At 34.9% G+C, this 17,015-nt stretch overlaps 1 protein-coding gene across 1 annotated transcript in view; it reads right to left on the reverse strand.

Annotated features, from left to right (window-relative positions):
• Nucleotides 1–17,015, reverse strand: part of PDHX (pyruvate dehydrogenase complex, component X) — a 56,341-nt gene that overhangs the window by 20,122 nt on the left and 19,204 nt on the right. The window contains exons 3-5 of the mRNA XM_004682925.2: nt 13,497–13,597; nt 5,253–5,452; nt 2,774–2,872 (exon numbers count right to left, since the gene is read on the reverse strand). Coding sequence (XP_004682982.1) covers nt 2,774–2,872; nt 5,253–5,452; nt 13,497–13,597 — 400 coding nt within the window. The remainder of the gene's footprint in view (nt 1–2,773; nt 2,873–5,252; nt 5,453–13,496; nt 13,598–17,015) is intronic.

Here is a 17,015-nt window from a genome sequence, read left to right on the forward strand (position 1 = left end):
AAAAAAAAAAAAAAAAGATATTTGCTCTTAGTGTTTTCAAAGGTCACAGTCTGATATTACTAGTCTCTCTTCATTCTTTAAGTTAATTAAATACACCTTTCTACAAAAGCTATTATTAACCTGGACTTCAAATCAAATTAAAGCTTAATTCCAGAATGACATACCCAAAATACATTAATTTCCTTATATGGGGATTCCTAATTTTACTCAGAATCATCAGTTAATAATAAAACAAGCAACATAAGCACCTGGGGAGACTCTGGCACCCAAAAAAAGGGTTGGTCACACTACATAGCCAATTTATTTCATATATCACCAAAACTATTACTTACTATTTTATGAAGAAAAGGCAGTTTAATTTCATCCCTGTAATGGTTAAGATTCTTGGGTATATCAGCAGTTGGTGTAGAGTAACAGAAGGAGTCATTAATCACACACGAGGAGGAAATCAATTTTGGGCACTGGTTCACAGTAAACTTTGATTGCTGATTTTACACTGACACACCTCATAAAGTATAAATGTTAATTATTGTTTAATAATAGCAAACAGTTTAGTTTCTACAGTGAACAGGATGATTTTAATGATCTCTGGCCTTTAAATAATTAATCAGACCAAGCTTGAAGAATAGGGTGGACATTAAAAGCTATAAAAATCAGGAGAAAAACTAAAACACCACACACTTCCGCAGAGTGGGAGAAATTTCTGCAAATTTAGATCCTAATCTAAAGTTCCCTGAATTCGTTTAGATGTACCAAGAATTAGTTTTACAAAGGAATAAATACTAGACAGTTGCCTGTCATGCCCACTTCATTTCCGATGCTGTGACCTGAATGCAAACATTTAACAACAACTATAATTTAAGACAGTATAAAATACCACAAACATTAGGCTGGGACAAGGAACCTAAATAAGTTCTGCTTCTGTGACCCTAGCAGTTGTTTTCTTACAATAGTTACATGAACAAGCAAAGTCAAGTCTCTCTATATTTTCCACAACATTTATTCTGAGCAATACATTTGCTTTAATGCACATTAAAATAGCAACTCTGACCCTGGATAACTTTCTTTATAGCTACAATAGCTCAAAGGCATTTCCTTGGCAGTTGGAAATGATTTTTCTATCCTGCTTACCTTTTCTTTGACAGGATAAAGAAGATGGATGTCCCTCAATATCCCGAGAACAGGTGCTAAGGTGTGCTGGAGACCACTTGTGCCAAAAGCCTGTACTTTTTTCAACCTTGTCAGAAGATGACACTTCTGCAGATGACACCACGCAGAAGTTTTTTCCTAATGCTCACCTTAAAGTTAAATATAAAAAGGATAGCAGCATGCGGAGCAAAACTCCTCAATATGCCTGCCTCAAGGATCCATTCTTCTCACAAAATTTAGTAATATGTCATATTTGGAAGACCAAAGGTTGACTGCTTCCTTAAGATATTCAGGGAGGCCATACCATTTTATTCTCCTTAGGAAAAATTAGGTTACTGTTATAGCTTTCAACGCAAGTTTAAAAAAAAAAAATTACTCATCTTACATATATTAACACAGAGGGAGAAAGAAAACTCTACTTACTGCACTGATGGTAGTCAGACCCCTGCATTGCTTTCTAAAGGGTCATTTTAATCACCAATTTCAAAAGTTTTTTGTCAGATCCCATCTTCCTTCATCCATCTCCCAGGGATACTCCAACACAGGCATTTCTTTCTTCTAAAAAAAGCCCACCTATTGATGAACTGAGTTACCTACTACTTCATTATCTACCAAACCTGCCTCTTTAGTCTAAAACTACCTCCTGAGCGACATCTTCACCCCGGAAAACCTGATGTCCGCATGGCTTGTCAATGATAACCACAAGCTCTGAGCAAGGCACTCACTCCACAAATGTTTCCCTGAACCCTTTATTTCTGCTTATGGAACCAAAATTTCATCACTGGACCATAATTCCAATTTTATTCCTTCACTTACTGCCATCTTGGTCTATGCTCCACATTTAATCCTTTACAAAGATTCCTGGATTCTATCCTTACATAAGATCTCTATCAGATCTTCTAGTCTACATGTGAGTATTATTTCTATCTGGGTTATCTTATGAATTTATCTTCTCCTCCCTGAGTTAATTTATAATGTGAGACAGTCCCTAAAGTACCACAGTTTCCTTGTCCAACTCCTAAAAGATCATTTCCAGATCGTATGGAAGAACTATAAAATGAGATTAAACCATGAAGCCTGTCTTATTAAAAAAGCAGATTAACTCATCAATATTTTAAAGCATACTATAAAATATTTATAATTAGAAATCTAGTACTAAGTCATAAGCATATGGGACAATGGAATAGAAAATACAAAAAGAGACCCAAGAGCAATGGGAAATTGTTTTGATTACACAAATGAATAAAATCCAAATGAACAAGAATAAAATTAGTTCTCAAAGTATATCTCCATGTTCTAAACAGTTAAATGTGATTACGTGATTATTTCATACAAACTTAAAATAATATAAAATTTTTCCAGTTTGCACTCTAATTTTCTGCATTTATTGTCATTTCTAAAGATCTGGCTTAGTCACCAAATTAGAACTATTTTTCAGTAATGCTGTAATTATTCAGAAAACAACCGCTGCATAGAATATAATTTTATACTGACAAAAGCAATTAAAAAAACAATATACTTCCTTTGAAATCTTTACAATGAATAAGTTCTTCTTTAAATACTTTCCGGAAAAGATGATTGTGATAAATAATGAAATTAGTTAATACAAAAAGCACACACATACTCTTTAGTGAATATCCCCCGAGGGCCAGTGGCTGTGCCTTGGCTAGCATCCAGTGCATGTTTTTCCAGAATATTACGGGCAGCTGGACTTAAACGGAACCTAAAAAGAAAACCTGAAGATTAATGGAGCCAATTAAGACTTTTGTTTGAACTATACTTACGTGTCAACAGTTCTACTGATAATTAGGAAAAGAAAAACTTACACTAAACTAAAATGACTTTTACAGATAGTCACAGTCAACTTGAGCCATACCAGTATGATTTATTTTACTATCAAAACATTTTTATACAAATTGACTATTTGAGTAACGTCAAAATCGTATGTACTTGAAAAATATTCTTTAAGTAAGACGAAATATTCTTAAGCAGAGAGTTTCCTATTTGGCTTGTAATTTTTCATCAGTAAAAAATTAGCAATCTTGTTTCTATACTTCTTTCTTGGTAAAATACAAAAGTTGCTATTTTAGGCATTTTTAGACATATAACTGAGTGTTGCTCAACCTGCCATGCAAACATCACTACCAGTCATCACTAGAATTTTTTCATCTTCCCAAACTGAATCTCTGTCCCCATTAAACAGAAACTCCCATCCCTTCCTCTCACCAGGTCCTAGAAACCGTCATTCAGTGCTCAGTCTTTACCAGCCTGACTCTTCTAAGTAACCCATGTAAGGAGAATCACAGTTTTCCTTTTGTAACTGGCTTGTTTGACATAGCACAATGTCTTCAGGGACCATCTATGTTGCAGAATCTACCAGCATTTCCCTCCTATTTTTGGCTGAAGAACATTCCATTTTGTATATATAGCTCATTTTATTCACTGGATTGTTTCCACCTTTAGTCTCTTGAGAATAATGTTTCTATAAATGTGGGTGCACAAACGTCTCTGAGCCTCTGCTTTCACAAGAATGCTGGATTAGGGTAATTCCATTTTTTTCTTATTATTTATTCTTCTATTTCTAAGGTTTTGAGGACCTGTCATACTGTTCCCCAAAGTGGCCTTAGCATTTTACATTCCCAACTAACATGCGCAAGAATTCTAATTTCTCTACATCCTTGTCCACAGGTACTTTCTGTTTTATTTTATAGCAGCCGTGCTAATTAATGTGTGAGGTGGCAGCTCATGGTGGCTGTGGTTTGCAATTCCCTCACGGGTGATATTGAGCGTCTCCTGTTTACTGGCCATGTGCATGTCTTTCTTTGGAAGAACTGTGCATCTGAGTCCTTAATTAAGTTGTTTATTTTGTATTTTGTTGAATTGTATCTTTCATACATTTTTTAAAAGTTCTTAGTATCTGCAAGAAAGCATGTTTACTTCCACACATTCCAAAAGAGTAAGAGAGGCAAAACATTTTATCTATCTTACAGACAAGACAACCAGGCCAAAGTGCCAACAGCTATTGAGTATCTACTCTTTAATGAAGGCCTTTAAGCAAACCAGCGAATACAAATGACTATACAGCGAAGTAAAGAAAGTGAGTAAAAGAGACTGAAGCTGGAAGTCTATACCTAAAAAATAGAACGGAACAAATATGGCACTTGCTGTTTTTCAAGAAAATGACTCTCTTTGGTAAGGGTTCATGGTACCAAATCCTCAGATTTTTCAAGAAACTGAAATTTTACATTTTTATGTAAGATAAATTAATAACCAATCAGCTAAAACTTTTTTTAAAAAAATCACCACAGGGCCCTCCCTGGTGGCACAGTGGGTTAAAAAGCACAGCACTAAGAAACTTAAGCCACTTCAGTATGAGATCGATCCCGCCTGCCCCAGAGGTGATCCACATAGTGCGGCAGACCTCTCCTGACCCCCCCACTGCTCCCCTCAGCAGTGTACTTCATCGATCTGCCTGTTCTGTTCCCCACTCTGTCTCTGGTGAATCCTCTCACCCTCTGCTCATCTCTGGCCTGTACCGCAGTTCTGTATGAATAAATAAACAAATCCTAAAAAAAAAAAAAATCACCACAGGCTCACAGTTTTTTTTGTCTTTAACTGACAGTGGGTTTTAGACCCATGTAAGTTTTTAATGATGAGTTTAGCAGAATAACAGATTACACATTATTATCTTCACAAGGGAAGAAGAACATTAGTACAAAACGCACATGAGCCCCTTCTGGTTGTCATGGCAAGTGAAAAACAGAAAAAATAAAGGGGAGTTTTAGGCACTGGAGTAAGAAATACTTGTTGGGAAACAGGAATAAAACTTAACACGTCATAAACACTGATATTTTCTGACACAAATCGATACTGATAAAAGGAAAAATATAAAAAATGAAAGGGTTTACATTTTAAGTTTGAAAGCAGTTCTCAATGGGACCTTTACTTTCCTTTATATAGAAAAATGTCATTTTGTGTAATTGTAAAGAACATGAAAAACAAAACCATTTTGGCATTTCCAGAGTGTATCAATGAAAGCTACAAAAAGATGTTTTAGCTATACGTTAAACATGTTTTTTCACCATTCACGTAAACATACTCACTGCAGTTTCCCTGCGGTGTGTTCCTTCTGGACAGGGACAGAGACCTGTGGTCCTGGTGAAGGGGGAGGCACCAATGGCTTCGAAGCTGGAGGTGGGGGGCCTACATCTTTAGGAATTTCAACATGTTTCCAATCTTCTCCTTCTTCAACTAGCAAACCAATTAGTGACCCTAACCGAATATTTTTAGATCCTTCTTCAACCTGTATTTAAAAAAGAAAATTATTACAGAAATAGAAAGGTTCATGACCTTATGAAGTAGTGTACCCTTTTGTTGGATAATTCTTTACTGGCTAGAAAGAGCTTTCAATTGGAGTTAAAATCTTAGTCACTCTTCCTTCAATCCCCAAGTTCCTTTTTCACTTACACACATACACATACACACACCTTCCTTCACAACACCCCCTCTCCCATCTACTGCTACCTCCTGAAATAAAAGGAATAAATCTGGATCCTCTCATCTTTCTGAGTCTTCAAATATATAGTCAGTATTATCTTCCTTTTTATGTCAAACAGCACAAATTCAAAACAGAAAACTGTGATTACATATCTTAATCATTTGTGTTTCCCAGATAATATCTACACAATGATTTAGACATTTCAAAGGCTCATAGGGATTAACTCTCCTAAATCAGTCTCCTTTACTAAAATTAACTTAAACTAAAATTGTTTCAGTAAACTTTAGTCTCTGGGTACAAATCAATTGTACAATAGGTTGTACAATAGATTTGGCAAGCTTCTTTGGTTAATCTTTAAATGTAGTTTTCATTTTTATATTCAACTCTTTCCTGGTCTAGTTACAAAGTCTCCAAAATAAAATAAAATTCTTTGTAAATATATCGGAAACACTGATGTTTCAGCTAAGCAGGTGGTTTTTTATAGCTAGCAGCAATTAAATCATAAAATCAAAGATGGTTTCTTAATATAAAATATACTTTGTTTTAGCAGCATTAACTTATAAAGGGTTGACTCAATTCTTATTTACTAATTAAAAATATAGTACCTAAAGAACCTTCAGATGACGAGATTTTATCTCAGTACTGGAAGAAGAGGGCACTCTTTTAAAATTTTCTATTACTTCCCTCAATTACTTTAAATGAGTCTCATTACAGATGTAATTTAATGAAAAATAGAACTATAGGCTGAAGGACTTCAACAATATAGTAATTTTAAGTAAAAGCATAACTCCTAGATTGGGCTTGACATTTCCAAGTAACATTAATTCTGATGCTTATTATTATGTGCACTATTCTTAAAATAATAAGCCATAAGTTCGGGAAGTTAGGAAGCTTTCTAAGTTTACTAATTATTGTAGGAGGAGAACAGAACAATATATGAAGAAGCAAAATAGGTATATAAAATAACAATAGTTAATGACTTGTGGGGAAAATAAACACAAAACCATGAAAAACAACCTATCATTTGCCAAATACTAAAGCCATACATCTGTGGACTGATTTCTCTATGTCAACAAGACAAGGTGACTAGGTGACTAGGTTGACAGTTTTTCTTCTAAAATATCTAATTACCTGCTTAAATACTGCTAACTCAAAATTACAAAGATGACTAATTTTCTAAGAAATAGGAAAAAAAATTGAAGTACAGGCCCTATCAAAACAGAGCCAGAAACAGGATCAAGAGCCACAAAGAGCATCATTTAAGCACAAAACATTCTAAAAAAAAAAAAAAAGAAGAAAATTGTCCTTTAAAATATTGATTATTTCTGAAATATGCATTAGACACTAAATCTAATCTGAGATTAATACCTCATCTTCTGTTTCATTTAGCACACTAAATCATCTAATTGATTTTATATCTATGCTACCAGTTGATATCTGCACAAATACGCAGTAAACAGCATTTAGTATGATTTCAATTTTTACTATACATAAATGCCAGCTAAAATTTATTTTAACTACTCACATTTTTCCCATTAAAAAAATGACACCATGGCCCTCTCTGGTGGCGCAGCAGGGTAAAGCACAGCACTAAAAAGCTAAAGCCACTTCAGCATAAGTTTGAGACCTGCCCCGGTGGAGACCCACATGGCACAGCAGACCTCTCCTGACCCGCCCACTGCTCTCCTCAGCAGTATACTTTGTCAGTACGCCTGTTCTGCTCCCCGCTTTGTCTTGGGTGAATCCTCTCACTGCCCCTGCCACCTCTGGCCTGTCCCCCAGTTCTGTATGCATACATAAATAAATCTTTAAAAAAAAATTATATCATGAAGCATGAACTTCAAATAATATAGACAGGACCCACGATCCATTATCAGACAACTTGAACATACAACAAAAATTTACAATGTTTTTTATAGTCCCATTTAAAGTCATTATAATCATGTGTATAAGATAATTTCATTGATCTTTTCAACTGCCTTAGTGCAATTCTTTTTTTTTTTAAAGATTTATTTATTTGTGCATACAGACTGGGGTACAGGCCAGAGGCTCAGGGGCGGTGAGAGGCTTCACCAGAGACAGAGTGGGGAACAGAACAGGCAGATCGACGAAGTACACTGCTGAGGGGAGCAGTGGGTGGGTCAGGAGAGGTCTGCCGCACCATGTGGTCATCTCCGGGGCAGGCGGGAATTGAACTCATGCAGAAGCGGCTTTTAGATTCTCAGTGCTGTGCTTTAACCCGCTGCGCCACCAGGGAGGGCCCTTAGTGCAATTCTTTTAGAGTAGTGCTAGTTTCTTGTAGACATCTGCTTATGTCATAATCAACAAATATTTAAAGCTGGAGTATAGTTGTAACAAATAGATGGTGTTTTTGAAAACTGGTTAAAAACAAATAAGCCTTTGCTACTGCTCCCTCTAAGTTAGCACTGCAGATACAGTGGGTGCCACTACTCTGGAGCTTGATGGCACCTCAAATGCCTAATTAGTTTCCCAGGCATTGACTGTCATGCCTCTCTAATTCTTGCATCACTGATTACTTAATATTTAATGACAGGTTTCTTGTATTTAGTCCTGCCAAAGAGCTCACTAATGCTGATGTACTGCATCTGCTGATTGTCACTCAAAGTGTTAGCCTCCACCCCAGGAACCTTTGGGCATCCTGGGGGTCTGTACTGGCCCTGCTACGTTACTACTATCTCACCATGCCTGTTTTTTCAACTGCAAAATGGAAACAGTAATAGCAGCTACTTCAGACTGTTATGAGAATACATAAGTTATACACAAGACAGCTAGTAACCGTTACATAAAAGTGAAAGGTATTATTTTTATTGTGATAACAATATTTTTCTCCAAGTTACTGATTTTTAAAATCAAAAGTAAGACACTCAATGTGGAGTAAAATGAATTATAGTGGACTGCCCCTTGGTAAAGCTTAGAAATTTAAGCCCAAAGGTCCTGCAGGGACCTGGTAGCTCTACTAAGTAAACAGCATCACATGAGACAATGAAGTAGTAAGGCCAGTGACAAACTATTTCTCTAAATCATAGAGGTAAAATTGCAATCCGTGGCCTTGCGCCCTTTAGCAGAGACAGCTCTGTAGGCTGCCATGAATAACCTGAAAGTTGGCTAAATACAAACCACCTAGTTCAGCAGTGGACTCAATGATATGGAGTGCTTAAGTCAAGATGCAAAGTATCTACAAGCAATATCTCCCCACAGAGAAGATGTCTGAAGGGATTCATTCCATTACAGGTGCGGGTAAATAATTCTGTCTTGATGCTGAGATAAAAGTATAATGAGATAACTAATTACTAAAATGTTTTTCTTTTAGAACTGTTTGAGAACTGCTAAGTGGGTAGTGGGGTAGTGGAGATGAACTGAGTCACACAACTGACGTGGTTTGAAAATATACGGTTTAGAGATCATGTTTTAAACCACTAATAGCTATAAATTATTTTTATTCTTGAACACGTACAGTTTAATATTCATGCACAATTAACTTTGGTTTAAAAGGAAGGATCACAAGAAACACTGAACCTGAAAACAAGTTAACTACATGCTAAAATGCAAGAAGGGATGAAGAAATGGTGAGTTGTTAAGTAATATCCTGTCTGGCTTCCCAATGCCAATGATGCTCTACCAGTTTTAACTATCATTCCTACTTATACCTGAGAAAACTGAGGCACAGAGAAGTTAAGTAACTTGCTCAAAAGCACAAAATCACACTGCAATGAGTCAGAACTGAAATGTGCTTTGACATTAGAGATAGTTTTTTTAAAACAATAAGCACTTAATACTATTTTTTAAAACAAACTTAAGGAAAAGATATAGGGTAGATTATAATTAATTTAGCTTTTAATTCATGGAAAAATAAACACATTTGACATTTCAATGTAAAAAAATTAGAATCGAGGATGTCTCCCACTGAGTAGGATTGATTCTGAGCTTTGAAAGGGATTTTTTGCATTAAAAATATAATCCACAGGCAGAATTAATAAAGTCTCCCAACTTCAAATGTCAAATATAAACTTTCAATCTTTAACTATCTGCTATTTCATATATTCAGATGATCAATAAAAGAAATATTTTAAAGTATATTGCTTTAATATCTACATTATTATATTTTAAAAAAGTATTCTACTTTTGAAATAGGGTTGGGATATACTTCCAACCCTATTATTTGAAAAGCATTTGGAATAATAATAAAGCTACAAAGGCTCAAAATATACATTTAATCTTTCCTTTGGCAAGGAAGTAGCTATTTGTGCTCCAAAGCTGCTATCAATCAGAACCTACCAGCACATCACATTTTTCAGAATTAAAAGGGGATGAACAGACACCCTGGACCTATGACATTGGTGGCAATTTAAAATGCAATACTAAGCAGCAATTATTTGGAATAATAGCCTACCAATAAATTAAAACATATCAATGAATGGATTGCTTATCAATAAATTATAATTTATAAATATTATATATAAATTTAAGTAACAATGACACTTTGAGGTATCCTGGTTTGTATGAAAAATTATATAATAACCCTAAATATGTTAGAATTCGAACTACATAACCTTCAATTATGTCATCTTAATGTTCTATATGTTCTATCTTATTAATATGTCTTTTATTTATTTATTTATTTATGCATATATAACTGGGGTACAGGCCAGAGGTGCAGGGGCGGTGAGAGACTTCACCAGAGACAGAGTGGGGAGCAGAACAGGCCGACTGACAAAGTACACTGCTGAGAGGAGCAGCGGGTCAGGAGAGGTCTGCCATGTCATGTGGGATCATCCTGGGGTGGGGATCAAACTCATGCTGAAGTGGCTATAGTTTCTTAGTGTTGTGCTTTAACCTGCTGTCCCACCAGGGAGGGCCCTTATTTATCATTTAAAACACCTGCTGTCCAATTTGCTGGATAGTAAGTTTTTAAGACTAAGTTTATGAACTAAAATGTGTGTAATAATTTAAGGTTTTCTGCATAACAATTTAAGTTATTAAATGAAATCTAACAATGCTCACATTAACTGAATTAAATTGGCAATAAATTACAAATTATCTACACTCAATAATTATTTTAAGTTTTTTGGACTCTAATTGCTATGGAATATAATCATTTCATACTTAAAATGGAATTTAGATGAAAAAGATGTAAGAGTACACAGGAATGAATGAAATTGTGAGGGGAGAATACAAAAACATCTCAGAGAATGAGGAAATAAATCCCTACAATGAGCAAAATAGTTTGTAATTTTTAATCTTTCAAAAATATGGGCAAACTAAAAATTATAGGTTTATATTAACATGCCTTTTAATAAGCTCAGTTATCCAACTCCTTAATTGTTAAAGAAAATATCTCTTATAAGTCTCTTATTTTATTATGTGAGCTAATATAAGAATTATTCCACAATAAAAGACAAAGGTGTAACTTGCTACTTAGGAGTTTAGAATGAATATAGGGTGAATTGTGGTTTAAAACAAAAACAAAAACAACCTATAATATCACCTTAATAATTTACCCCCATGAAATTATATGCATTGTGACAAAGATATATTCCCAACCCTATTATTTGAAAAGCATGTGCAATAATAATAAAGCTACAAAGTCCTAAAATCTACATTTAATCTTTTCTTTGGCGAAGAAATAGCTATTTGTGCTCTAAAGCTGCTATCAATCAGAACCTCACAGCACCCCACCTTTTCAGCATTAAAAGGGGATGAACAGATACCCTGGGCCTATATGACATTGGTAGCAATTTAAAACGCATTACTAAGCAGCTAAGTGGGAAAATGCTGTCAACTCTGGAAGACTATCATAGTCAAACAATCCAGAACAGGAGCTAAGAAACAGCTTGCCAAAAGCACACACAATAAAATGTAGCAGGGCTTATTACATATGGTAATTCAAACAATCTTCTTCAAAGTGCCACATAAAACAGCAAACTATTTTTAGTATGAATAGTTAATTTTTTCTAACTTGAAGGGTACAGAAATTTTAGGCTTCCATTCATAGTTCCCCCAGAAAGTATTTCAACATTTTAACATGGCTGTTAATATCATATCATAGATGACAACTAAAGAAGTTTGACAAATTAGAATGTCAAAAATAAAATATAAGTGACTAAAAAAAGGGGAAGAGGATTTTTAGTTAGAAGCAGGAAGGGAAAACTCTGTATAGATCTACATCTAATTAGGGCAAAACATTTCAAGCGGTCTTTGAATAAAATACATAGAGGATGAATTTGTTAATCTTTATGTAACTATTAACTGGAAAAACTTACTATTTATAAAAGAATCAGGCAGGCTGTGTTACTCCAGATCCTGTAACCTCAGCCGACACACCACGTTATCTATCATTAAATGTTCTAGAAGTTAAGGAGCATGCTCATGAGTGAATATACCGACACATGTAACCCAAAGTAAACATATTCTAAGCATTTTATATTTCTTATTATTTTTACATAAATCAATATCCCAAATAAGATTAACAAATATTATAGAAAATAGAAAAAAATGGGACAGAAGGAACACTTCTCCCCAAGAACATTCAACATTTTTATACCCTTTTACTCTAATCTTGTTTTTCTTCAAGTCCTATAAGATTGTAATTACTGCCCATAGAAATTAAAAGCAATTTTCAAAAAAAACTGTTGAGCTTTTTACTAATATATAAAGAAATCACATTTTTTCCTGAAAAAAAATTTTAATGGCTACATAATTCTATACTTTCTTCTGTTATTTTAAGTAACCACTCTTGTATCTGTACACATCTTGGTTGAAGGGCTATGCTAACTTCAGCTTCCAGTAATCCAACTGAAGTATCCACGTTTTATCTCCATAGTTTTAATTAGTTATAAAGCACAGATTGTCCAAAGTAACTCAGTTACTGAATATATCAATATTTAAGCCTAGAAGGGAGTTATTTTGGTCTTGCTAGACCCAAAATCATATTTTCTATAAAAAATACACAGGGAACTGAAAATACACCATCAACAGACAAGTCTGTCATTCAATTATATCCACGAAAGATATTCTTTACATATAATCATTTTTAAATGATTATTAAAAATGTCCAAATTTTAAGGCGAGCAAGAATTGGGCAGGTAACTAATAGTGACAAAACTCTGCATAGGACAACATATCTAGTCAAGTGAATTGGAACGGAGCAGACACCAGCCTAGGGAGTCCTGCATTCAATGAAGACAGGAGTTCTTGTTTTATGTGATAAAAGCAAAAATATGTCTTTCTTTGGCTGTTATTATCTACAAACAGGAATCTTTAAGCTACTTTGTCTTCTATCATACCTCAGCCTGAATGCTTCTCATTCTCCACTAGGGAACCCAAAACACTGAGTACTGTTTACATTGTTGAAATAATTTTAAGTTGTCTGATCATCGCTGCCTCTTATGAGACCTTACCGCTAACATATATTAAACATTTAAAGAGTATTATATATGCAGCAGACAATGCATTATAAACAAAGAGGTAAAAATAAATAGTAACCTTTTTTAAAAGATTTATTTTTTTCTGCATATAAGAGCAGGGATTCAGGCCAGAGGTGCAGAGGGTGAGAAGATTCACCACACACAGAGTGGGAGAGAACTGGCAGATCCACTGAAATACCCTGCTGAGGGGAGCAGCGAGCAGACAGGAGAGGTCTGCTGCACCACATGAGTCACCTCCCTGGCCTGGAGTTCAAACTCATGCTGCAGTGGCTGTGGACAGCTTCACAGTGCTAAGAGTTAACCCACTGTGCCAGCAGGGAGGACCCAAAATGTAACTTTATTTAAAGGCACTTTATATTTGAGAAATCCTCATCCCGTTGAAGACAATCAAAATTAAAACTTACCACTATTTTGGCCAAGATGCCATCATCACTTGCATCCAAGGTAACCACAGCCTTGTCAGTCTCTATTTCACATAAAGCATCTCCAGCACTCACAGCTTCACCTGTAAAACAAGACTGGGTTTGTTTTGTTTTTTAAAATATGAGTATTAGTATTTGGGTTGGTGTGTGACTACAGTATAAAACATGAATAATAAATCCCAAGCTATTCAGTAGCTATTTCTGGGCTAAGGGATTATTAGTTAATTCTCACCAAATTTGTGTATTTCTTTATGGGAATATATGGATGCTTTGCTGTATTTTCTAACAACTCTATAATGGACATACACTTGTTATAATAAAAAAGTGATTACAAAACAAATATTAAAAATGATATCACATTTTAAAAATGGTAGCAAGGAACGCATAGCTTAAAACAGATAAATTCTAGACCCCACCCCTTTTAAAATATACTTTGACTGGAATTCCACTAAGAGAAAAGTTTGACATTAACAGCATTTTTGGGTTAATATCCTGTAAGGCAAATTCAGAAACCCTGTCACACCACAAAGTACAAATGAATAAAGCACACAAACAAAAAGAGAGAAAAACACAACTGAGGTTAAATAAACATTTTGGTGCAATAAAATATTATGGAAAGTCAAAAACACTGAGCAGGCCTCGACTTGCTAGATTCTGGATCTAGAAGCAGGCTAGGGAGAAGAGAAGTGCAGTAGTTTCCTTTAGAGTAAAAGGGCCTTCTTCAAGTGACTTGCTGAAAACATGGCTCTTCAATCAGACTCACTACTTGAAGCTAAGGCTGATAAGATGGGTAGTCACAATTCTTAGGCTAGGAATAGAGCTGTAATCAGAATAGTGTCTAGAATGCAGGGAAGAAAAACACTGTCTCAATACCGGGAACCCAGTCAAGCCACCCTCTCATTCCATTACTGTTTCTGCTCTATCTCCAATATCAATAGCAAAATCCCAAGATGAGAGTTGGGGGAGGTGGGCAGGACGACATCAAAACAAAAACTGAAATCTCTCATGCAAGAGTAAATGGCAAAAGCTCCAAGACATGAAGAAATATAATGCTAAGAAAGAAAATCACTTAATAATTAGGACAGAAGTTCACCAGATGCAATATACTTAGTGCAACCTTGCCAAAACCTTTAAAATCAGAATCTTGGGGATGTTCAGAATTATAGAGTATCACAAGAATAAAGAATTTCAAAAAATGTACAGAAATATCAGGTAGAAAAAAAAAGAAGAAATCTTGGAAATGAAAAATACAATCATGGAAATAAAAAGAAATATCAACAATCTAGATTGGACATAGTGAAAGTGAGTATGTAAATCAAAGATAGCATTAAGAAACCATCAACTTAAATAGGTAGTCAAAAAGATATAAAAATAGAAAAGAGCAGTGAGAAGACCTAGATTGTTGCTACAATGTTCGTCTAATGGAGTTCCAAGAAAAGGGAATGCAGGGAATTGTGGAGAAGTCAATAAAAGAGGTAATGGTTGAGAACTTTCCAGATTTAGAGACATGGAGACTGGTACTCTCAGTGCAGTTCTACATGAGTTTAAAATAATGGTCATATACAGTGTATTTATTGACTATGGCACAGAAGTCTTGTAGCTTGCTGAAAATATTCTACAATCTTGATCGAGGTGGTGGTAACCTGGTTATAGATGTAAAAAAATTAATTAGGCTTATATTTCATGCAAGTAACATCTTGCTTAAAATATTAAACAGAAAATATGACTTGACTGCCAAACACAAATCCATACTAAATAGACTGTGGAGAAATCATACACTTACTTAAAAATGCAATCTTAAGTGCTATCCGAGGGGGGAAAAAACAAAACAGATTACCTCCATAGAATGACAGACTAAAAGGACACTTCTCAGCAGCTGTAATAGAGGTCAGAAGACAATGGAGTGACTTCTTCAAAAAGCTGAGGAAAAACAATTATCTAGTATATTTTATATGTAGCCAAGCCATCATTCAAAAAAGAAGGAAAAGTATTCTTTAGATACATGAAGGTGAAGAAAAATTCCCACCTATTGATGAGTCATGACAAAAGACAGTTCATCAAGAAGAACATGGGAGAGTGAACTCAAAGCTACATGAAATGTTACCAGAGAAATTTATAAGATGTTGTTGATCTTTAAATTTCTGAGGGTTTAAAAAGTATAAAACTCAAACTCTAAAAGGGAAGATGGATAAGAAGATGCTTAGGTTATTGTTAAAGCATGCTAGGAACACTGAATACCGATAGGTGGGGAAAATGCTGAAAATCTCTAGACTTCATTGGCAACATTCAAATAAATATGTATCAAAAATTTAATGGTGTGCTATCAAAAAATTTAACAGAAGTATAATTTATAGCATTAGTGAAAATAGAAGCAAATAAAAAATAACAAGGCTATCATTCAATTTTAGACACATAAAAAGTGAAAATATAAATGGAAAACCCACAAAAATGCTAGAAATAAGCCCAAATGAATGAAACTGCAATAACTACAGATGTATTAAAACCACTAGTAAAACTATAAGTTTTCAAAATAAATACAAAAAACTTACATATAGGTAAATGTGGCTTACAAGAGCTAAGTCTTAAAAACAACAAAAAAACAATGACAGAAAAATCTATAATGTTATCTCACACACACATGAATACACCAAAAATAGCTGGCATATTGAGTAGAAAAACTTACTATTAAGGTAATAAGTCTGATTTGAAAGTTTACAGAAATTACTTCATTATATATAAAGATGTTCACATGGATGGTTATACTTTATTATCAGTTACAACAGTTCAGAGCCAGCAACAGAAATTATTTTAATAAAATAAACATACTTGTTAGATGTTATTTTGTGAACACCTATAAGGTATCTGGCCTAACTTCAAAGAAACTTTCTTACTCAACAAGCATCATTAAATATGTATTAGTGCACCGAGGATAGGGCGTTGGGGAGAAGGGCAAGGGGCTAAAGACTTCTGACCTGAAGAGCTTCTGTACTGGAAATTACAACAGGTCAGGTGAGGTCAGGTGAGGTCAGGACGCTGTGGGAACATTCAGGAGCAGCATCTACTTTAATTTTTGAAAGGTGAAAGTAGGCTTCCTGGGGAAAAAATAACTAATCTGAGGCTCCAACGATGAGAAAATAAGTAAAGAGACAGTGATCCCCACTACCCAAAACCCTGGAAGCAAAGAGAACAGGGAAGTTTAGAGGAACTGAAGAGTACATTAGACAAGCAAGAGATTAGACTGGTCAAGAAAAAGGACCCTTGTAGGTCATACAGAGAAAGCTATGGAGCCACGCAGTATGAACTTATATACTTCTTGATATGACAGATGTTTTAATAGGAATGAATTGTATTTCAAGAGGAGAAAAAATCATGCCCTGTTTCTTCTGGGGGAGCATGGGTAAGGATTGGAGAAAGAACTGAACAGGTCTTCTAGCAATTAAACACGGCTTACTAGACACCTAGAAAGGAAAATCTGACTGTAGGAGAAAAGGTGTCAAATTG

The sequence above is a fragment of the Condylura cristata genome, unplaced genomic scaffold (assembly GCF_000260355.1).
Source record: "Condylura cristata isolate star-nosed mole 26May11 unplaced genomic scaffold, ConCri1.0 scaffold00015, whole genome shotgun sequence".
NCBI classification, from domain to species: Eukaryota; Metazoa; Chordata; class Mammalia; order Eulipotyphla; family Talpidae; genus Condylura; species Condylura cristata.